Source organism: Phaenicophaeus curvirostris, chromosome 18 (genome assembly GCF_032191515.1).
Source record: "Phaenicophaeus curvirostris isolate KB17595 chromosome 18, BPBGC_Pcur_1.0, whole genome shotgun sequence".
NCBI classification, from domain to species: Eukaryota; Metazoa; Chordata; class Aves; order Cuculiformes; family Cuculidae; genus Phaenicophaeus; species Phaenicophaeus curvirostris.
This window is the reverse complement of record NC_091409.1, coordinates 9,131,629-9,153,696: the sequence shown is the minus strand read 5'-3', so window position 1 is coordinate 9,153,696 and position 22,068 is coordinate 9,131,629. Positions and strand designations below refer to the sequence as shown.

Below are 22,068 nucleotides of genomic sequence, written 5' to 3'. Positions count from 1 at the left end.
GAAGGTGCCAGCAGGGATGTGGGAATCCCAGTGGAGATGCCAGCAGGGATGTGTGGATACTGGCAGGGATGCGGGCATCTCCCCTGCCGGCTCCCAGGGACAAGGGCAGGTCCCGCTCCAAGCCCCTCAGGCTGCCCCTCGCCCCGTCCCCTCTGCCCCACGGCCTCCAGAGCTGCCGCTGGGCTGCTGGGGTTTGCTGGCCCCACTGCTCTGGTTCCAGGGGGCTCCTTGGCTCAGAAGAGGAAAACCCACAACATTTCCAGGCGATTTGGTGCCTCCTGCCCTGTCCACTCTCTGGAAGCCTGGGTCACTCCTGGGGTGGGCGCAGACGTGGAGCGTAGGGCTGGAGAAGCATCAGCGCTGGCTCAGCCCCATGGCGTGGGCAGCACAGGGGGGACACACAGGGACATGCATTGATGGGGATGTTTGGGGGTCACCACACGAGGAGCATGGGAGGGAGCAGCAGCTCCATCCTCTCGGACCCTATGGGCAACAAGCGGGGCCAGGGGAAGCAGGAGAGGGGAGTAGGACCTGGGAGGACATGGACACGGGGCAGAGCTGTGCACTGGCTTTTAATGTTCCGAAGAACTAGGAAACAGAAATCAAAAATAGACTTTGCTCTTCTTGATAAAAGTAATAAAATGGTTAGCGGTGTGAAATTAATCCTTACAAAAACAAAACCCAGGAGGTTAAATAAAGCCCAGAGGCTCCGCATAAAAACCACGACGACTACGAAACAGCGGCAAAGACATCTTCACACACCAAGAAACTCCTCCGCCCCGCTCCTTCCCGGTACGTACACTGCGTCGGCGAACACGGGAACCACACGTGGGGAAAGAAACACGGATGCGATGGGAGCGGCCCTGCCAGGAGCACGGGCACCGCGGACAGAACTATTTACACTATGGACACGGAGCTGTGCTGGTGCCAGTGCAGCTGCAGGAGCCCCCGGGCTCTGCCCGTCATCTTAGCCACAGCGCCAGGCACCTGCCACTCAAGCTGCCTGAGCTGGGTTGGTCTCGTCTCCCGGCTGCTGCTTTGCCATGGAGGATGAGGATGAGGAGCTGAGGGTCTGGCTTGGATGCTTGTAGGCTGCCACGCGCTCCTGCAGCCTCTCCAGCGTGGTCTCCTGATGTGGCAAAGCCCACGCTCTTCTGCAAGGGAAGGCAACACGTGCTGAGCTTCTCCCTGTGGTCCAGGATCCCTGTGGCCAGGGGTTGGCTGGGAAACACCGTGAAACACCCAAATCCTTCCAGTGCCGGCACAAGGATTGGCCGTGCAGGGTCAGGAGTGGGGGAACCCAAAGACCTCCTGGCACAGACACTGGCAGAGGCTGTAGATGATGCAGAGCAGGAGGGTGGAGGGCACGAGGCTGACCAGGACGATACCCAGCCCGTGGTGCTCGATGAGCAGGAGGTAGATGCCAAAGGGCAAGGAGCTGAAGTAGAGGAGGCAGAGGACGCCCAGGATGAAGCGGGGCACGGCTCGCCAGCCCCACGCGTGGCACTTGTGCCCGGGGCCGGGGCAGGGCAGCGCGCCCAGGCTGGGGGGGCGATACAGCCGCACCACCTCCAGCGCGCCCAGCCCCTCCGGCGGGGCCACGTCCTCTGGCACCTCCAGGATGGTGACGACCAGACATTCGGGGCCAGCCGTGGGCTCCAGCACGCTGGGGCACAGCAGCACCTCGGGGGACCGGGAGGGACCCCGCTTCTTGGCCCGCTCACGGCCCGTCAGCAGCACCAGCGCCTCGCCATCGTCCTGCAGCCGCTGCACGTCCCCGCTGGGCACCGGGCTGGGCTGGCGGCAGAAGGGGCAGCGCAGCTGGCAGGGCGACGCGTCCCCCAGTGCCACCATCCTGTGCAGGCACTTGGCGCAAAGGCGGTGGCCGCAGGACAGCAGCTTGGGCCGGCGGGCACGGGCATCGTAGCCACTGTAGCAGATCTTGCACTCCAGCTCGGGGGCCACGGGCGCTGGTGGCTGCAGCCCTGACTCGCCATCCTGGTGGGCCATGGTGCTGCGGGGCCGGCCGGGGGCTGTCGGGGTTGGGGAGAGGTTGGTGAGCGAGGCTGCGGGGCCAGCATCGAGCCCTGCACCCACAGCCTGGGTCCTCGTCAGCCCTGTGGCTCCCTCCCCACGCTGAGACCCCCCAGCTGCTGCCACCAGGCTCGCCTCCTCCTTGCCCTCCGCGTCACCATTGCCAGGGAACGGGGTGGTTGCGGGGCCCCTCCGTGCTGCAGGGGGGACCAGCATCTGCGTGGGGGTCTATCCCTCCCGTTGCACGCCGATTCCCCAGGGTAGAGCCAGCTGCAGCCACAGGGCTCTGCTGGCCACCAGCCCACTGCCCCGCAGCCCCGTCGTCTCCCTGCAGCCCCCACCCCGCAGCCCCCTCGCCACCCCCGTACCTGCGCCCCACGCCGGGGCTGCTGTTGGGGAGGCAGCCGGGGGTCGCTCCCCAGTGCTGCGGCCTTGGCGGCGGCGGCGGCGGCAGGCACCCCATGGATGGCTTTGGGGCGCGCTGCCCGCCACGCTGCGGCTGCAGCCCCGGCGCAGGGGATGCCAGCATCCTCCGCGGCGTTGGCCTGGCAACGCGGAGCGGGAGGCGGATGCTCAGCCGGTGCTGGTGGCTGTGGAGCCCCTGCTGCTAAGGCGAAGTCAGAGCCCCCCATGCCACAGGGCGCAGTGGGGACTCCCGGAGCCCCAGGCCTGCAGTGGCGACCCCCAGGGCTGCAGCGGGTGGGGGTCAAGGTTGCTCCCTGCAGCCCCCCTGCCCCTCGCTCAGCCCCAGGGACGCTGCTCCCCTGCCTGGGGCTGCAGGCCCCTGGGCTCTGCCACCCTAGAGTTGGGTCATGAGGGTCCCCCTCTGCCTGCCCCAGCCTGGGAACATGTGGCACCTGCTCAGCCCCAGGGGGAAAAGCAGTTTCAGACGTGCAGTGCCCAGCAGGAAGGGCTCTGCGTGCCTGTCCCAGGGCTCGGCGTGTCGCCCACAGGATGGGGATGGCGGGGAGCAGAGAAACGCTTTGTGCTGCCAATGAATGCCCAGCCACCCTATCTCCTCCTGCGAGCTGTGGCCCCCGAATGCCCCAGCACCCTAGAGCCCGGCTGGGCATGGCCAAGCCCTTGGTGTATCTCTCCAGGCAGCCGGGTGTCCGCAGCCCGTGCCAAATGCCCTGCAGCTGCAGAGCCCACCAGGGCCATCCAGCAGCCCCGCCGGGCAGCAGCGCCAGAGCCCCCCCAGCTGCCAGGGCTGGGGCCACGGTGGCACCTCCGAGTCCTCCCGGCACAGACAGAGCAAAATCCTTGCTCCCACCACACTGCCGGGCAGGAGAGCAGCAGCAGCGCCGTGGCCTGGGTGACAGTGGGAACCCCACACAGTGAGCAGCAGGGACCCCACAGGGTGAGGACCAGGGGTGACAATGGGGACCCCACACAGTGAGGGCTGCCCTGGGGCCGTGCCGTGTGTAGGGAGGTGAGGGGGCTGGAGAACAGGCCTTATGAGGAACGGCTGAGAGAGCTGGGGGTGTTTAGCCTGGAGAAGAGGAGGCTGAGGGGAGACCTCATTGCTCTCTCCAACTACCTGAAAGGAGGTTGTGGAGAGGAGGGAGCTGGGCTCTTCTCCCAAGTGACAGGGGACAGGACGAGAGGGAATGGCCTCAAGCTCCACCAGGGGAGGTTCAGGCTGAACATTAGGAAAAAACTTTTCCTGGAAAGGGTCACTGGGCAGTGGCAGAGGCTGCCCAGGGAGGGGGTTGAGTCCCCTTCCCTGGAGGGGTTTAAGGGACAGGTGGACGAGGCGCTGAGGGACATGGTTTAGTGTTTGATAGGGATGGTTGGACTCAATATTATCTAGTGGGTCTTTTCCAGCCTGGAGATTCCATGAACATCCACCTCTCCCTGTGTGACCTCAGCCCTACTCATACCCCATATTCTCAGCCACCCCCATCACCACAGCGCCCACTTGGCTCCCAGTGCTGCAGGACGGCCACCACCACCTGCCTCAGTGGAAGCATCACAACCTCCCATGGCATCAGGTGAAACAGGTGGCCCTGTGCCAGCAGTGCTCTGCAGGGAGCTGGGCCACACAGGGACTTCTTGGCTCTGGTTTAGCATCAACACCAGTTACCTACCTCACTGTCAGGCTCCTGTGAAGGCATTTGCAGCTCATGTCTTGCTTTTTCTGGTACCTCCTGGAGCTGGAAGCCATCCTGGCTGTAATGAGAACCTCCACTCCATCCCAGCCGTGCACCCTCAGCCCCACCACCCTCACGCAGACCCTCCACCCCATGCCTCTTCATCCCTGTGCTCCTCCAGAGCCAGAGCTACTGTCCTCTGCCGAGGATGCATGGCTGCCGCATGCTCCTGCAATTAAATCCATAACAAGGTAATTGCCCATCAGCCGAGGCAGCGCAGCAGGGGAGCGGTGAGAACAAACAGGCCAAGGCGAAGGTTTGTGGACATATCCCAGCGTCAAAGTGTGTTTCTGCAGGAGCAGGTTGCCTTGGTTCAAAGTAAAGGAAAACAAAAGCAAAATGTGGCTTTACAAACTGCTGCTTTTGCTGATGGGGCTCCCAGCTCTCCCTGTCACTTAAGGACCAGGACATCAGTGATCTCCTTGTCTCTGTCAGCCAGAGGCCCCTGGGAGCTGCTGGGAGCAGGCAGCGTGCAGGACTGGGCTCTTCCTGCCCACACGGTGCTGCTGGCCGGAGCCTCTGTGCACGTGAACCACAGGGAAGGGGCCTGGTTACTCTGGGGGTTGACGTTGGTTCTTGGGGAAAAATATTCACTGGAAGGGTGTTGCAGTACGGAACGGGCTGGATGCTTCTGCAATAAACTGCAATGGTTTCCTGCCGTTCAGCCCAAGTGAGATGGAGACTGGGGTGAGCACAGGGCCAGGCCAGCAGAGAGGGAAGGCACAGACATGGGGCAGAGCTGTACGCTGGTTTTTAATGTTCCGAAGAACTAGGAAACAGAAATCAAAAATAGACTTTGCTCTTCTTGATAAAAGTAATAAAATGGTTAGCGGTGTTAAATTAATCCTTACAAAACAAAACCCAGGAGGTTAAATAAAGCCCAGAGGCTCCGCATAAAAACCACGACGACTACAAAACAGCGGCAAAGACGTCTTCACACACCAAGAAACTCCTTCGCCCCGCTCCTCCCCGGTACGTACACTGCGTCGGCGAACACGGGAACCACACGTGGGGAAAGAAACACGGATGCGATGGGAGCGGCCCTGCCAGGAGCACGGGCACCGCGGACAGAACTATTTACACTATGGACACGGAGCTGTGCTGGTGCCAGTGCGGCTGCAGGAGCCCCCGGGCTCTGCCCGTCCTTCTGCCAGCGCTGGGCTGCGGCCGCTGCCGGGGCCCCTCTAGCCACGGCGCCAGCACCCACCACTCACGCCTGCCGTCTGTCCCTCTGTCTTGCCGTCCTTCTGCCCATGTGAGCGTCCCAGCTCTGGCTGCCCCTTCCCTTGGCGCTCTTGGCGTCGAAGGGGCCGCCTGCTCCTCCTGCCGCTTTCCCTCGCCCTCGGGCCAGGGCCGCAGCTGAGTCTCCTCTCTCCGCTGGCGGCTGGGCGCTCCCGGCGCTCCTGCTCGGGGCAGCGTGCAGTTCGCAGAGGGAAGCAGGTGCCGTGGAGCTGCTGGGCAAGAGTCCCCCGGCCTGGTGCTCTGCAGCCGGCAGCCTCTCCACTGCCCGGCGAGCCTCCTCGGGGCCGCCAGCTCCTCCCCTGCTGCCTCCCACCTCTGCACCTTAGTTGGGGTTCGTCTCCCGGCTGCTGCTTTGCTCTCGGCCAAGCTCCCGCTCTTTGTCTGCTGTGGAGGAGGAGGATGAAGAAGAGCTGAGGGACCGGCCTGAATGCTTGTAGGCTGCTACGAGTTCCTGCAGCCGCTCTGGCGTGGGCTCCCACTTGGCAAATCCCGCGCTGTTCTGCAGGAAGAGGACGGCTGTGTTGTGCACGGCCTTGTAGTACATCTCCTCCCTGCAAGGGAAGAGAGCGGGTGCTCAGTACACCCCTGGCCCACGCTGAGGCTCTGCCACTGCTATCTGGTTCCACTCCTTGGCACCCACCCCTCCTCCACTTGCCCACCACACCGAGCACAAGCGTTTGCTTCCATCCCTCTCTTGTTACTCTGAGGAAAGAAGCAGGCAGAGAGCAGTGCCAGGCATTTCTGAGCAAAGGCATGGTACGTTTGTCCTTGCCTGCTCCCTGCTTCCCACCGATCTCAGTGTGGACAGGGCATTTCTGTCCTATGGCTTCAGAAAAGCATTCCCAGGATCTGGGAGAAAGGCCTACTTTTTACAGATGTGCTGGGAGCCGCTGCGATACTCGTGGTCAAAGGCCGGCAGGACAAGCTGGTGCCGCTTGAACTTGCTCTGTTCCATGCGGGTCAGCGCTGGCGTGGGAGGGTCCCGCCACTCCGGGATGAAGATGATGAAGGAGAGAGGCTCGCTGGAGTTCTCCAGCAGTTTCTAGTTCAACAAGGAAAGGAACTGTCTCAGCGCTAGCTGAACAAGGACGTGTCTAACAATCCCTACAGAAAGGAAACACTTCTGCCTCTGGAGCGGTGCCGCAGCAGTCGCCGGCCCTGCCTCCTGCGTTCCAGCCCTGCCACGATGGTGCGAGAGCCATCAGGAGACAGGGACAAAGCCCAGCTCCTTCCAGAACGACTGCACAGGTGAGTGAACATACCTCGAAGTGAGAGACCATGGCATCCATCAGCTCCTCACAGAACGGAGGATTTGCCTCAAAAGAGCCACTTACAGGGAAGAAATCCAGGCACGGGCTGGAGGAAAAAGGCAAAGATTCCTGTCAGAGAGGCCAGAACTCTTAATCTTCACACATTAAACAGCGCTCACGTCCTCAGAAGCCACACTCCCAGGAAGCCTGGATCACCAGCAGGAGGGGTCACTGGGGACACACACACCCTGCAGTCACCAGCAGTGACGGCTGATTCAAGCTGACTGCTCAAGGGCCTGACTCTCCCGTTCTCCAGAACACAAGCTCAAGTGCTGGCAGACCTCCAAACTGCATCCCTCCAGGGAGCAGAGCCTCTGAGGAGGCTGCTGGCACTCCTGGCAGTCACAGCACCAGCTTGTGCCCACTCCTTGCCATTAGCACACATCCCGGGAGACACCCCACACCCACTGGTGCCCAGGTGCAGACACGTCAGCCGCAGTCACCGTGCCCACCCACACCGGCAAGGATTCAGAACGTGAGACTCACCCCCTGGATCCGAAATACCCGTCTGTGTCCAGGAAGGCCGAACAGTATTGTTTAAAATAGCAATTCAGCGGTGAGGCAAAGCATTCAAAACTCACTCCAAAGAGCTTGTGTAGGGCTTCGAAGACGTGCACAGGGAGTGACCCCTGGAGACCAGTTCCTTCGTACAGACCCACACCGAACATCATCTGAGGAGAGCAAACCCCCGTGAGCCACACCTGTGCCCGCTGTTCCCGTCACAGACCATGGACCAGGATGACGCACCCTCTCCTCTAGGTACGTTGGGCCACCTCGTCCCTTCTCAAACTCATGTGGGTCCCCTGCATGCTCCCAGGAACGCTCTTTGGGTATTTCAGCCCCACGCATATCCTGTTTCCACCCCATGGCCCCTCAGCTGGCCCTCAAAATCAACAACAAAGATTTGTCATAAAAATCCATCTTTATCCTCCCCGCCCCGATGACGTCTCCTGTTGAGGCCACCACTGCTCCCCAGACCACAGTCCTACCTCAAATTGCTCTCCACAACTACCTAAAAGAAAGTCGTGGAGAGGAGGGTGCTGGCCTCTTCTCCCAAGTGACAGGGGACAGGACAAGAGGGAACGGCCTCAAGCTCCACCAGGGGAGGTTCAGGCTGAACATTAGGAAAAAAATTTCCCTGGAAAGGGTCATTGGGCACTGGCAGAGGCTGCCCAGGGAGGGGGTTGAGTCCCCTTCCCTGGAGGTGTTTAAGGGATGGGTGGACGAGGTGCTGAGGGGCATGGTTTAGTATTTGATACTGCTAGAGCAGAGAACAGGCCCAGCCTGAGCCCTGTTTTGCACCAGGCTCCCAGAGCTGTGGCCACCCTCGCACAAAGACCCCCCCAGTCCAGCTCCCAGTCTCGCTTCCTGACACTCCACAGCTGTGGCAGGGCAGTACCTGGTATCGGCGGAGAAGGCACCAAACCCTGGGCAGGAACTTCTCAAAGCCAGAGTCGTCAATGCAGCTGTACCGATAGAGCAGCCACTGGAAAGGAAAGTGCAGCCACTAACACCAATGGGATCAGTAAAAGTGAGGGCACACAAACAGCAGGACCCATCAAGAGATGCTGCGGAACAGCAGCAGGCAGCACTTGGCATGGAGGCTCCTCAGCATATCTTTGCTGGCGTGAATGAAAGCACCATGCCAGTAAGCACCTGCAGGTGTGACCACTCTTGCAGAGCTGTACACATCCAAAGCATACAGGCAACACCTCAGAAGTACCCCCAGGAGAAGCCAGACTATCATGTCTGCTGTGATCAGGGTGGTACCTCACAGCGTCTGTCAAGCCCACGCTCATCCCTCCTCTTGCATGACAGGATGAAACAAAACCTCTCCCTGAACAGTGGCCACACAGGCCTGGGTCTGGCTCTCACCAGCTTGCTGAAGTAGTTGCGGCTGACTTTCACCATCTCCCCCTTGTACCGCACACACGCCACATTGTTTTCCATGTGCATTTCCACGCTGGGGAGTGGCGGGGAGGGGATGGCCAGTCTCACTGGGTAGCAGTACACGAGCCTGTCTTGGACTTCAGGAGCTTCTACCTCCGCTATGGAGAACAAAGAGAAAAGGCAGACCATCAGAATCCAAAACATTTGGGATAGACCTTCCTTCCCCCTCCAATCAGGCAGTGATGGGAACATGGCTGAAGAGCAGAGGGTCCTCCCACAGCACCCCTCACTGATGCTGCAGGAGCTACTGAGGTTTGGAGCTGGCTCCTGAGAACGATTCCACCACCCGCTTGCCAGAGTGGAGGGACCCATTCCACAGGATCTCTCCATCTCTAACAGAGTACACAACTGTCCCAGCATCGCGAGGCATGTTCCAGATGATAAAACACTTCCCTTGCTGACACTGCTGTTATTGCTGTTTACCCTAACTCATACAAAGCACAATACATATTCACAGGCAAAGGAATCATCCTGCCACCTTGTGGTTACCCATCGAGGACAGCAGCTCTACCTCAGCTTCAGCAGGGAAAAAAAGAACTCATGGGAAAGAGCCCTCCCACTCTCCAGAGCCGGCTGCGTACCAGATATATTGTTCTCTTTGAGGATGGCAAGATGCTTCTCCCGGATCCGCTTGACATACTCCAGGGATATGTAGTAGATCTTACTGCAGATGCCTTCCACAGAGTCCTTCGCAGCAGCAGACACGTGGGGCCCACACTGCTTGCGTAAGTGCTCCAGGCGGTCCTGCCGAGTCAGAGAACCAGAGCGTCCCTTGCACAACCCACCACCGGACCCCCTGCCTCCCTGCTGCCATCGCTCCCGTTTCATGGAGACAAGGAAAGCAATCGCAGCCTCTCCAGAAGGATCCTTATCCCCAGCAGCCCTGCTTCCCCAGGCTCCCTGCACGCACTGCAGGAGCAGAGGGGCACTGACCATGTAGTCCTCCTTTGAGGCAGAGTGGTCCCGTCGCAGCCAGCTGAAGGTGTCCTCCACATTCCACTTCACCACCTTCCTGCTGTCTGGTGAAGCACTCCTGCGCAAAAAAGGAGAGCAAAATGTAACCCACAGCTGCACAGCGACACCTTCCACACCACACCAGGCAGCTGCCAGCTGGGGAACACAGCTGCCCACGCTTCCGCAAGGCCCTGCCCTGTCACTCACCTCCTGGCCTCTGGGAAGTCTTTCCAGACATTTCATATAATCAATGGAATGGTTTGGGTTAGGAGGGACCTCAAAGCCCATCCAGTTCCAACCCCCTGCCGTGGGGGTTGCCCTCCAAAGATCCCCCCAGCACTACTGGTTTCTTTCTGTATGTTCTGAACCTTGCTCTTCCTCAGCAAGACGACGGCCTGCGCTGAACAAGGTGGGAGGTAGCAGGCCCTCCTAAAAGCCCCTCTATCCCTTTTCTGAAGGCGACAGCACCAATAGGAATTCCCACCTGGATTCTATCAGCCGTTTCGCAGCCTCAGCGTACTTGAAGAGCAGCCTCTTGGCTTCTTCCCGGAACTTGATTCTGGATAGCCTGAGGTAAACATAAACGCACATGATCAGCTCTACAGCTGCCACAAAGGCATGGAGGCCAGGTCCAGCTCCCGGGCTTTACGTCACCACCACAGACTGTTTCACCGGCCATAGTAAAACACAACAGCACAGAACCGTGGCAGATATAACACCGGGTGAGCCCGAGACAGACACCCCAAGGCACACAGTCTTTGAACAGTACCTGATGGGAATGTCGTTCATGATCTCTCTGAACATGGAAGGGGACACTACTGGCTCGCAGTCACTCGGTAAAAGAGGATCTGTCCCTTTATCGACCACCTTCCTCTCCAACATCCAGCGATTAAAGGACTCCCTTGGGGGATCAATCCCTGGAGAAGCACAGAAAAAGGGTCTCATCGATACGAGGAAAAGATGCCCGGATAAGGATCTTCCACTGGAGTTCTGCCTGATAAGTTCACAGCCAGCAACACCACAGCTAGCATAACCATCACAGAAAGAGATCACAAGGACAGGACAGACAGCAGCCAGAAAGAAGGACCCTACAGCATAAGACAAACAAGGGGAACCCAGCAGAAACTCACCTTCACGCTGCTGGCAGAGCTCACGATAATGTTGCCGCAGCTTGAGAATGAGCTGGGATCGAAGCAGCTCCACCTCAGGGTGTGGAGAAAGGACTTCAGACGGTGCTCTCTGCTTAATCACTGCATTTGTCTGAATATCCAGGTCCCAATACACTCTATGGCAGAAGGAAATATCATCAGGATGGCTAGGGCATTGGCTTGTTATCAAGCACTACTTCTAAAGACATTTCCTGGGGCTGTTCCACCAGCCAGGAAACTGAATTATCAAGACTCCTGGCACAGATAGAGGGGTGTTACATTCCTCAGGTTCTCCTCCAAAGTTGTCTGGAAAAACCGGTGCCTCTAACCTACCATCAGGATACAAAAAGAGACAACTCACTCAGTTGGTCGTAGGAGAGCTGCCTGCTGCTTGTCTTCAGGTGAAACACACCACGCCTTCAAAACAGACGTTCCGGGAATACTGGGAGAGCTGGGGATAGGCTGAGCTGCTGGGTTCCCTGGGACATCCGCCTGGGCGTGTAAAACATGGATTACTGCCATGGAGAGAGAGGGGAAGCAGCCCTGCACAGCCACCAGCCCTGCACTAACAGTCCACTCAGATACCCCTGCGGGCCACTGGAGCGCATCCCGCCTGCCATTGGCACACAGTAACGCAGACACACAAGCTACCATGTCTCTCAGTCATATCCGTTATCTCCAAACTCTCATAGACCTTAAGAGAGAAATGGCAACGCGGCCGGTCCGGTCCCTGCTCCCACTCTGGTATGTTCTGAGTGGCAGAGGCCACAGCCTGAGCTGCACCTGGGTGGCCTGGCCTTGCACGCTGCAGAGCAAACAGATCCCAGTTCCAGTCCCAAGGTCTCACCCTGTGCAGCATCCTTCAGCTGATACATTCCACAGCACTAGACCCACCTTGGGCTTTTTCACACTGTTGCCGCTCAGTGGAACCTCCTCAGAGAATCTCCTCTTCCGCTGCTTGCTCTCTGCAGAGGTTTCTATCATCCCACCTTCCAGTGGCATCGGAGCCGCATTCAGTCCTAGAGGGTCTGACTACAAGACAAGAGCAGCAACAAGAGCAGACGTGAGTCCATCAGCTGCCCACACAGCAATCCACACAAAACAATAAAGCCCTCTTAACTTCCCATGTTACCGCTCCAGCTCCCACACAGGTGGAAATAAGGATTCCACCAACACTCACACCTACAGAAAGCTACAAAGTTTTCTCCTATTGTGTCTGCGTGCTTTTTTTTTTAAAGACTTAGATGAAAAACACGCAACCCAACTACTCCAGGCTGAGCATTCTCTGAGCAGTGCCTGCACGTGGAACAGCACGCCTGGAACGTGCATCCAAAGGAGGAACCTTCTATCACAGCCAAGGCAGGCACGGGGCTCAGTGAGGAGTTCTGAAGGCAGAGCGGACCCTCCCGCACGGGCAACCCCAATCCCATGGGACTTGTGCCTGCAGAGCACCCCAGTACTGGCAGAGCCCCCGGTGCCACCAGCTTACTTACAATGACATCGTGCTGCCCCAGGACAGGCATTTCCCACAGAGACTGGTTTGTGAAGCGATTGAAGTAGTAAGGGCGGTTCTCACGCTTGCTCCAGCACTTCTCCCAGCCAGCCTGCACCAGCTCATCTGGGAACATGAGGAGAGAGTCAGGAGAGGGGCAGCCCCCGATGACAGTCCTGCCCTTCAGGGCCCTGTGACTGCCACAGCGCGTTCTCAAACATGCATCACTCCTCACCTAGCAGGGCGGCCCCACTTCCCCTCCCTCCCCTGCAAACACGGCTCTGTCAAACTCCACGCCAGCCCTCCCAAACGTGACACCAGTACCTGGCAGGTCCTGGACCAGTCGCAAAGGTTTGGGGGAGCTGGGCTGGTTCTGGTTGGAGGTGCCAGGTGAGTGACTCATGAGAGACGCTTCCTCCGCAGGGCTTCCGTGATTCTCATTGGCCATTTCTCAGCAACCACGCTGGGAACACACACAGGATCTGTTAGAGCCAGGGGATCCCAGGGCTGCTCAGCTGCGGTGCTGCAAGTCCGTTCCGACACAAAGCCAGGGTCTCCACAGCACACACAAGCCAGCACCTCGGTCCCATGAAATGCCCATTATCCTAGATAAAAGGAGCAATGAGGAATGCTAAGTTTAGCAAAGTCAGCCAAGGAGATGGTGAGGCCAGTGTTCCAAGTGCCCTCTGCTCAGCCAGATCCTTGCTGCGCCCAGTCCCACGCACTGGGACGGAGCACGAACAAACCAAAACACCCTCCTCTGCGAACACCACCGCCCACCACGCCTTATCTGTCCTCCTCAGAGAGGTTTAATCAACACTCACACAATCACACATAATTGAAAAAAAAAAAAAAGGCCTTTACTACAGTACTTCTGCCATGTAAAACAGCCTCCGCGTTTCCCAGACACCTGTGGCTCAGAGAACTGCAGGTCAGGCATCAGGAACTCTGGAATCACTTCCCTCACTACATCCCAGGTCGAGACAAGAGGCCAGGCCTCAGACAGGCTGGTTCAGCCTCTGGCACCTGTTCATCCTCATAACAAGTACACAAAAAGGTCCCTTGAAACAATAAAGCTCATCTTAATCATAATTTAATGGTGCCAGCAGCAGAGAAACAGCAAGTATTTCCTCTCCAGGGCACAATTCCTTCCTCCAGGAAGTATCTGAGACAGCTCCTTGTGGGCAGCGCCGTGCACCGTAGTGATTAACTGGGGCAAAACAAGGTGTTTTGAACAGCTACTATCTGACTCAGCCTTGAACCTTTGAGCCCTCGCAGCCCCACAGGTGGGGCTGCAGCAGCGCTGTCCTGCAGGCAGCAGGGTTCAATCCGACCCCACAGCAGCCCCAGCAGTGGGCTCCCCCTGCACCCTCTCCTCAGCAAAACCCCAGTTCGGTTTGCATGCCGACTTATTTTTGAGTTTTCCAACCGTGTTTCCCTTCCAGCCCCCAAAACCTCTGTTGGCTGTTTAAGAGCAGAACGGTTGGAGCTGACAGCAATCCAGAACTTGCAGGCATTGGCTACACTGCTGGCATTGCCGGCTGTAGAATCAGCCAGGGCTGAGCAACACTCGCCACTTCCAGCATCTCAGAAGACGTTTCCTTCTTCCAGCAGGGAAAGGCATGGGACACTGCAGCACCCTGGGGTCCTGGCCTCTGCCTGGCAGCAGGCAGAAAACGGTAACCAAGTGCATGGGCAAAAGCAGCTGCCGCAGGGCACCTGGCTGCAATCACAGACACGGAATCACTCTAGAAGGGGAGCGTGCGTGGGATTTGTTTGCCCGCCCCAACTCCAGCCCTGCCATGCCCTCTACAGGCACTTCCCACCCGCAGCTGCAAGGCTGGCCCCACTATCCCGCAGGGACGCAGCAGGAGCAGATGCTCGTGCCAGGCCCTCTGTGCAAGGAAGCACGGCAGCACCCAACAGGTATGAGCCTCACCAGGCAGTGCTGTGGGCACCATCACTTCCAAGGGCTGTAAAACACACCCACACCTACAGCATGTCCTGCATGTTACAGACACCACATTACAGCGGACTGGTGCACCCTGACGGGACCAGGCCTCCCGGGGGAGACACGGATGAATTCCTGGAGTTATGCACTGCTGGCTGGCAAGGACTTCCCAGACTGGGCAGCGCACGCCAGCTGCAGCAGCTTGCTTAACTGCTCAAAGCAGCAGTCAAACAGGGTCACGGTTTTCATTCCCCTATTTCATAGAATCATAGAATCACCAGGTTGGAAAAGACCCACCGGATCATCGAGTCCAACCATTCCCATCAAACACTAAACCATGTTCCTCAGCACCTCATCCACCCGTCCCTTAAACCCCTCCAGGGAAGGGGACTCAACCCCCTCCCTGGGCAGCCTCTGCCAGTGCCCAATGACCCTTTCCATGAAAAATTGTTTCCTAATGCCCAGCTTAAACCTCCCCTGGTGGAGCTTGAGGCCATTCTCTCTCGTCCTGTCCCCTGTCACTTGGGAGAAGAGCCCAGCTCCCTCCTCTCCACAACCTCCTTTCAGGTAGTTGGAGAGAGCAATGAGGTCTCCCCTCAGCCTCCTCTGCTCCAGGCTAAACACCCCCAGCTCTCTCAGCCGTTCCTCATAAGGCCTGTTCTCCAGCCCCCTCACCAGCTTCGTTGCTCTTCTCTGGACTCGCTCCAGAGCCTCAACATCCTTCTTGTGCTGAGGGGCCCAGAACTGAACACAGGACTGAAAGAGCGGTCTCACCAGCGCTGAGTTTATGGATAAATGAGTGGTGCAAGGAAACAGGAAACTTAAACTTTTACTCAGTATTGAGTATCAAATCCAAGAACCCGGAAAGGTCTGAGAAGAGGAAAAAGCAAACTAACGGGAATCCCGCAACTCTGCTTTTCTGTAACCGGCACCGGGACCCCGACAGGGCACGGGCTCCCGAGAAAACGCTTCACGCGGCTGCACCGCCGGTTTTGTACCCCGCGGCGACGCACGGGATTTGACAGGCGCGGCGAGCGCTGCCCCTGCCCGGAGGCACCAACCAGGACGCTCCTCCGCTCCCACCCAGCGGGGCGGGATTTTACGCGCGGCCGCGGCCAGAGCTGACGGCGGGGAGCGGGGATGGCCGGGGACACAGCGCGGCTCTCCCTACGGGACACGCAGCCCTCGACAGGCGGTGCCGGGGCGGGCCCCGCGGAGCAGCGCGGGTACTTACGGTGCGGGGCCGCCTGCCGGGACGCGGGGCCGTCGCTCCGTGCTGGCCGCTGCCGCGCCGGGGCCGCATCCTCATAGCGGGGCGCCCCGCGCCGGGACCGCTGCGGAGACAGAGGCGTTAGGGGGAGCGGCCCCGGGAGGGCGCAGAGCCCCGGGGCGGCGGCGACGGCGGCCGCGCTCTAAGATGGCGGCCGCGGGCCCGCGCCGCCTCCCTGCCGCCCCGCCCGTCCCGCCCCGTCCGCCGCCGCCGCCCTCGCGACGGGCCCGGTCCGCGCGCGGCCGCGCCGCTCACCCGTGTGAGAAGCCGCGGGTTGCCGGCTCCGCGCTCCGCCGCGCGTCCCGCGCCGCCGCCGCCGGGCCCGGCCCAGCGCCGCCATCTTGCGCCGGGGCCGCGGGCGCACGCGCGGGGCCGCCCCGCCTCCCGCACTGCGCAGGCGCGGCCGCCGGGCGCCGAGTAGCGCACGCGCGGTTGTCCCGCGGGCCTCGCTCGCAGCCGTGCGCATGCGCGCAGCGTGGCTCGGCGACGCCCCTGCCCCGCCGCCATTTTGAGTGCGGCAGCCCGCCCTCCCCGCGCGGGCACGGGCCCCGGCGCCATGCTGGGAGTGGCGGCCCGCCCATGTGGGCAGGGCCCCGGCGCCATGCTGGGCGTGGCGGGCGGGGACCCGGGGCGGAGCGGGGGGCGCTGGAACGGGGCGGTGCTGCCGGGGACGGAGCGAGGGGAGGCGGCCTCGAGCCGCGCCAGGGGGCGGTCAGAGCGCTGCGAGGCGGGACTCGGGTCCCTAAGGCCTTTCCCAGCCGAAGGTGTCTAGGATGATAGAATCATAGAATCACCCGGTTGGAAGAGACCCACCGGATCATCGAGTCCAACCATTCCCATCAAACACTAAACCATGTCCCTCAGCACCTCGTCCACCCGTCCCTTAAACCCCTCCAGGGAAGGGGACTCAACCCCCTCCCTGGGCAGCCTCTGCCAGTGCCCAATGACCCTTTCCGGGAAAAATTGTTTCCTAATGTTCAGCCCGAACCTCCCCTGGCAGAGCTTGAGGCCATTCCCTCTCATCCTGTCCCCTGTCACTTGGGAGAAGAGCCCAGCTCCCTCCTCTCCACAACCTCCTTTCAGGGAGTTGGAGAGAGCAATGAGGTCTCCCCTCAGCCTCCTCTTCTCCAGGCTAAACACCCCCAGCTCTCTCAGCCGTTCCTCATAAGGCCTGTTCTCCAGCCCCCTCACCAGCTTTGTTGCTCTTCTCTGGACTCGCTCCAGAGCCTCAACATCCTTCTTGTGGTGAGGGGCCCAGAACTGAACACAGGATTTGAGGAGCGGTTTCACCAGTGCCGAGCACAGAAGGCCCCCCAGCACCTCCCTCCCCCGAGGAGGCGGCAGGGCCCTCTCCGTCCCCGCTACCTGAGGGGTGTCCTATCCCCAAGCCCCCCCCCCCGCCTCCCTGCCCTTCGCCCCGGTGTCAGTTCGGTGCGTCAGTGCTGGCAAAGCAGTTCTGGAGGGGGAAACGCTGTGTAAGCACCACATGGGTAGCACCACATGGGTCTTGCTGCCTCCGGCACGAAAGCCTCACCCGGCAGGAGCCACAGAATCGCTAGGTTGGAAAAGACCCACAGGATCATCGAATCCAACCATTCCCATCAATCACTCAAGGGAAGGGTGGCAGCAGCCCCTCCTGCACCCCAGCTGGTGCCCGTGCCGTGGGGACAGGGCAGGACAGCTGCTTGGGCAGTGCCCGTCGTGGTGCCACGAGTGCCGGTGCCTGCTCACCGTCCGGCTGCAAACCAGGCAAGCGCAGGCAGAGGCGGCTCCTGCAGCCCCTGAGCTGCCTGGGGGCAGAGCAGCACCCATCAAAGCGGGGCTGAGCATTCGGTGGCCTCGGCACCTTCTCCGGCTTGGGCTCACGTCACCGACGGGCACAGAGCAGCCCCTGTCGGCACCCAAACCCTGGGCCTCTGTCGGGGCACGGCTGGTGCTGGCAGAGGGCGGCTGGGGGCACGCGTGGCACTGTTGGAGGCTCCATGGCACAGACTGGGGGGCTGCTCCAGCCCCTCAGACCTCGTTGGCACATGCGTCCCTTGGATGCCGTTGGCACATGCGTCCCTCGTGGTGCCAGGCTGTGCGAGCAGAACGTGGGAGCCACACGTGGGAGGGGAGGAAGGCTGTGTGCTTGGAGCCCAGGCGTCTGAGCCCCCCGTTGCCTTTCTGCCTTCGCTGGCTCCAGACCTGCATCCTCCCCGTCCCGCTGTCTCCTCCCAGCTGTGGTCTCGCAAGGAGTGGCAGCTGGTGGGATATATAAAGACAGGGGAACCTCAGCCAGCTCAAAAGAAACTCCTGGAGCTACTGGTGTTCTCCCTCCCTTCACGTGATTCAGCTTCTCTGCACCGGGGAGCCAAGGACGAGCCTCGCTGTAAGTACCCGAACTGAGCCGCATGGCGTGCGCCCTGCACAGGCTTGGGAGGACGGCGGCTCGGGGCCCTGGGCAGCCACGTCCCTATCCCTTTTCCTGCAGAAAACAGGGGGAAATACTTTGAGGGGGAGCCCTGGGCCATCTTCCCAGCTGTGGGAAGCGCTGCCTGTTGCTGCGGGATGGGCAGGCTCCAGCTCCCGTCCCAGCCCAGAGCCTGCGGGCAGCACATATCTGGGGGGCTGCCCAGAGTGCTGGAGCACTGGGAGGGCTGTGGGGCGCCCCGCAGGGTAGATCTCCCTGCACCATGGGGCGCTGGGCTCCCCTGCAGCAGCAGACACTGGGCTTACGCCTCGTGGTGCGGTTTGGGGAGCTGGGAGTGCCGAGGCCCGCAGGAGCGCGTGCTCCCCAGGGATGTGACATGTAGGCACCCCAAGGTCCGTGCTAGGGGGTCCTGCACAGCACCCCAGGGTGGGGGCTCTGCCTTGCTGGACTCCTGCTCCCAGGGGGCTCAGGCGATGGGGACCTGGGCGGCACAGTGAGCTCTCGGGGTGTGGGGAGCAGCTGAGCCATGGGGTGTCGTTCCGTGGGGCATCCCCTGCCCCGGGGCTGTGCGCGGGTTGGGCAGCAGCCACCCCTCTCCCTGAGTTTCCCCCAGCAGCCCAGACCGACCCCGCTCTCTGCCTCCAGGTGCGAGATGGCTGCCGGCAGCACCGTCCTCCTCCTCCTCCTCCTGCCCTGGCTTGTCCTGGCTTCACACAGCCCACCCGGCTGCAAAATCCGGATCACCGCCAAGGGGCTGGAACTGGGTAAGGGGCGAGCTGGGACCCTGACCCCGGGGTCTGGCTGCTGCTCCAGGGTCTGCACCCAGGACAGGCTCTGCCTGCATGGGGGCAGCTGGAGAGGAAGGGGACAGGACGGGGCAATGCTGCCGGAGGGCGGCACAGCCCGGCCGTGGCCAGCCCCGCTCGCTCTGCTTTGCAGTGAAACAGGAGGGGCTGCGCTTCGTGGAGCAGGAGCTGCAGAACATCACCGTGTCGGACCTGCAAGGGAAGGAGGGGCCGCTCCACTACAACATCAGCCAGTGAGTGCTGCCCACCACCTGCAGACGTGGCTCCCTGCGTCCATCAGTCCATCTGACCGTCTCTGTCCCCTCCCCTACAGGGTCAAGGTGACAGATCTGCAGCTGGCATCTTCTGACCTGCACTTCCAGCCTCAGCAGAACCTTGTCTTCAACATCAGTGATGCCTCCATCAGCCTGCGGTTCCGCAGGCAGCTGCTCTACTGGTTCTTGTGAGCTCCCTCCCACTCCCCCAGGCACCAGCACCCTGCAGCCACGGCTGCACCATGCCCGCTGGGTGCTGCAGGTGCCACGCTGCTCTACCCCACAGCTGGTAGGAGCCACGTGCTCCTATTCTATTCTATTCTATTCTATTCTTGCTTCCAGCTACGACATTGGGTCCATCAATGCCTCCGCGGATGGCGTCCACATCCACACGGTGCTGCAGCTGGCCAAGGACGAGGTTGGGCGCCTGAAGATCTCCAACATGACCTGCAATGCTTCCATTGCCAGGATGCACGCAGGCTTCTCTGGCACGCTCAGGTACGCCCAGTCTCCCCATCTGCACCCGTGGGACATCCCCAGCCCCAACTGTGTGGGGATGGAGGGTAGGGCTGGAGCTGTGGGGGAAGCCAGGTGGCCACAGAGCTGCTGTTGTGTCCTGCAGGAAGGTCTACGAGTTCCTGAGCACCTTCATTGTCACAGGGATGCGCTTCCTCCTCAGCCAGCAGGTATAGCTGGGTGCAGGTGGGCAATGGAGCCTGGGGGAGGGGTGACCCCACCAAAGGAAGGAGAGATTCCAGATCCTCATCCACACCTGGAAATGGTTCCCCTCTTAGCCCAGCCCCTCACATTTCAGATCTGCCCGTCCCTGGAGCATGCCGGCCTGGTGCTGCTAAACTCCCTGCTGGACACGGTGCCAGGTGAGTGTTGCTGGGGGAAAAGGAGGGGACCTCTCACCGTGGGGAGGACAGAGCTGGGCATGGGGCTGCTGGGCAGGCTGGGTCACATCATCATCCCCGGCAGTGAGGAACTACGTGGATGATCACATCGGGATTGACTACTCCCTCCTGCGGGATCCGGCCATCTCCATGGACACACTGGACCTGGACTTCAAGGTGAGTGCTGGATCAGACGTGCCAAGCCTCCCACCATCCCTGGGGGAGCAGCCGTGCCAGCCAGCATGCCGGGCAGTCCAGAGCGAGCAGGGCGGGCTGCGCTGCAGCTGCAGAAAAGGCTCCTGTTGTCGGCCCAGGGCATGTTCTTCCCTCGCGCAAGAGAGAACATGGAGCTGGAGAATCATGCAGTGGAGCCGGTGATCAAGGAGACTGAGCGGATGGTCTACGTCGCTTTCTCAGAGTACTTTTTTGACACGGCCATGCAGGCGTACTTCCAGGCAGGCGTGCTGGCCATCGAGCTTCAGGGGGAGAAGGTAAGCAGTGCCAGGACACAGGACCGTGCTCAAGCAGCTTCTGCAGGCAGCAGGGCAAGTTGGGCACTGCCCACAGCACATAAGCGGTGCCAGCAACTGAGCAGCTCTGCCAGGAGCCAGAGGGTCTGCTTGCTCACCCTCAGCTGGTTTGTGCTCCCTGCAGGTGCCCAAGGACCTGGAGGTTTTGCTGCGAGCCACGTTCTTCGGTACCATCTTCATGCTGGTGAGAAGAGCACCCAGCCAGAGCAGGAGGCATGGAGCCGCTGCTGGAGCAGAGCACAGCCCTGCCCAGGCCAGCTCCATGCCTCCGGCTCTCCTGTCCTCCCCAGAGTCCTGCCGTGGATGCTCCACTGCGGCTAGTGCTGCAGGCATCAGCTGCGCCCCGCTGCATCATCAAACCCTCAGGCACCTCCGTCTCCGTCTCTGCCTTCCTCAACATCTCGCTGGTGCCAGCCGGACGCCCCCCCATCCCACTCTCCAGCATGGCCATGGTGAGCGAGGGCTGCTGGGAGGGCCACGCAACCGGGGCTCCCCTGCAGCCACCCCAGCACACACAGCATGAGCATTTCAGCGTGGGAAGGCTCTGCTGTCCCAAAGCAGCGGCAGAGCCCAGCTGCAGTGGGCATGGCCAGGCTGTGATGCTGCTGTCTTTCTCCCCAGGAAACCAAGATGAGTGCCAAGGTGTTTCTGCAAGGGAAGGCGCTGCGTGTGCAGCTGAACATGCGCCGGTAGGGCCTGGGCTGGGGTCTTATGGAGCCTGTGGGGAAGGGCACCTACGCGCCCCACTCACGGCTTTCTCCCCTGCAGGTTTCGCATCTACTCTAAGCAGTCTGCGCTGGAGTCGCTAGCGGTGAGCAGAGCCACTCTCCCACGACCCCCGCCAGAGCCCAGGGCAGGCTGAGGAGGGGCTGTGTGGTGCCAGGCACCCCTTGTGCCCCCTGCTCACCCCGGCTCCTCTCTCCCCAGCTCTTCTCACTGCAAGAACCCCTGAAGACCCTGCTGCAGCTGACCATCATGCCCATCATTAACGGTAAGCACCCGTGCTGCTCCCAGGGCAGCAGCACAGCAGGACACGGCTCCATCCCCCCTCTCTCCCCCTGCAGAGAGGACTAAAAGGGGGGTGCAGATCCCACTGCCGGAAGGGATGGACTTCACCAAGGAGGTGGTCACCAACCACGCGGTATGATGGGGACATCCCAGGCTCTAGGGGCAGGGCACGGTCCCACACAGCCTTCCCTAATCCTCATCCCCTCTGCAGGGATTCCTCACCGTGGGAGCTGATCTTCATTTCTCCAAGGGGCTGCGGGAAGTGATTGAGAAATACCGCCCAGCCCCTACTGCTCCTGCCCACCCCAGCTCGCAGCCCACAGCACCCAGTGCAGATCCTCGCCTGCTCTAGTTCTCTCCCATTGCTCTGTCATCACCCTGGACCGTGCGCAGATCCCGGGCTGGACCCATAGGCTGTAGGTAGAAAGCAGCTTTGCCAGTAGCACTGGCATGTCCTGCAGGGCACCTGTGCCCTGGTGGGGAGCAGCAAGGTGGAGACGGCAGCTCTGGGAACCCCTGCTGCACCCCTTGCCCTGCACCAATAAACCACTCCACTCCAACCTGTGCAGCCTCGTTGCTCAGAGGATGCGCCCGCACTGGGGAGTGCATGACGGCCAGCTTGGGGGGAAGAGATGGGGAAGGAGACAGACAGCATCC

The 22,068-nt window shown here is 60.7% G+C and overlaps 3 protein-coding genes across 4 annotated transcripts; 1 reads left to right on the top strand and 2 right to left on the bottom strand.

Moving 5' to 3' along the window:
- Positions 1 to 1,222: 1,222 nt before the first annotated feature.
- On the bottom strand, positions 1,223 to 4,188 carry LOC138728500 (E3 ubiquitin-protein ligase RNF182-like). Of its 2 annotated transcripts, none has more exons than XM_069871908.1 (2): positions 4,125 to 4,188; positions 1,223 to 2,033 (listed from the first exon to the last, which is right to left on the bottom strand). In XM_069871908.1, the coding sequence occupies exon 2, from the start codon at positions 2,008 to 2,010 to the stop codon at positions 1,285 to 1,287; it is 726 nt and encodes a 241-aa protein (XP_069728009.1). In that variant the 5' UTR covers positions 2,011 to 2,033; positions 4,125 to 4,188; the 3' UTR covers positions 1,223 to 1,284. The 2 variants fall into 2 exon arrangements, with proteins under 2 accessions (XP_069728009.1, XP_069728008.1); XM_069871907.1 differs by lacking the exon at positions 4,125 to 4,188 and adding an exon at positions 2,403 to 2,541.
- A 733-nt stretch (positions 4,189 to 4,921) lies between these two features.
- On the bottom strand, positions 4,922 to 15,609 carry PCIF1 (phosphorylated CTD interacting factor 1). The gene is made up of 16 exons (XM_069871647.1): positions 15,469 to 15,609; positions 12,608 to 12,746; positions 12,285 to 12,409; positions 11,686 to 11,823; positions 11,153 to 11,283; positions 10,774 to 10,928; positions 10,413 to 10,560; positions 10,128 to 10,211; positions 9,623 to 9,722; positions 9,271 to 9,433; positions 8,615 to 8,787; positions 8,139 to 8,225; positions 7,226 to 7,410; positions 6,692 to 6,785; positions 6,296 to 6,471; positions 4,922 to 5,980 (listed from the first exon to the last, which is right to left on the bottom strand). The coding sequence occupies exons 2-16, from the start codon at positions 12,729 to 12,731 to the stop codon at positions 5,752 to 5,754; spliced, it is 2,112 nt and encodes a 703-aa protein (XP_069727748.1). The 5' UTR covers positions 12,732 to 12,746; positions 15,469 to 15,609; the 3' UTR covers positions 4,922 to 5,751.
- Positions 15,610 to 17,619: 2,010 nt separating this feature from the next.
- PLTP (phospholipid transfer protein) lies at positions 17,620 to 21,960 on the top strand. Its single transcript, XM_069871906.1, has 16 exons — positions 17,620 to 17,875; positions 18,563 to 18,681; positions 18,857 to 18,956; positions 19,037 to 19,165; positions 19,320 to 19,475; positions 19,600 to 19,663; positions 19,792 to 19,855; positions 19,959 to 20,050; positions 20,188 to 20,364; positions 20,528 to 20,587; positions 20,694 to 20,855; positions 21,025 to 21,092; positions 21,172 to 21,214; positions 21,331 to 21,394; positions 21,468 to 21,544; positions 21,623 to 21,960. The coding sequence occupies exons 2-16, from the start codon at positions 18,570 to 18,572 to the stop codon at positions 21,761 to 21,763; spliced, it is 1,509 nt and encodes a 502-aa protein (XP_069728007.1). The 5' UTR covers positions 17,620 to 17,875; positions 18,563 to 18,569; the 3' UTR covers positions 21,764 to 21,960.
- The last annotated feature ends 108 nt before the right edge of the window (positions 21,961 to 22,068 follow it).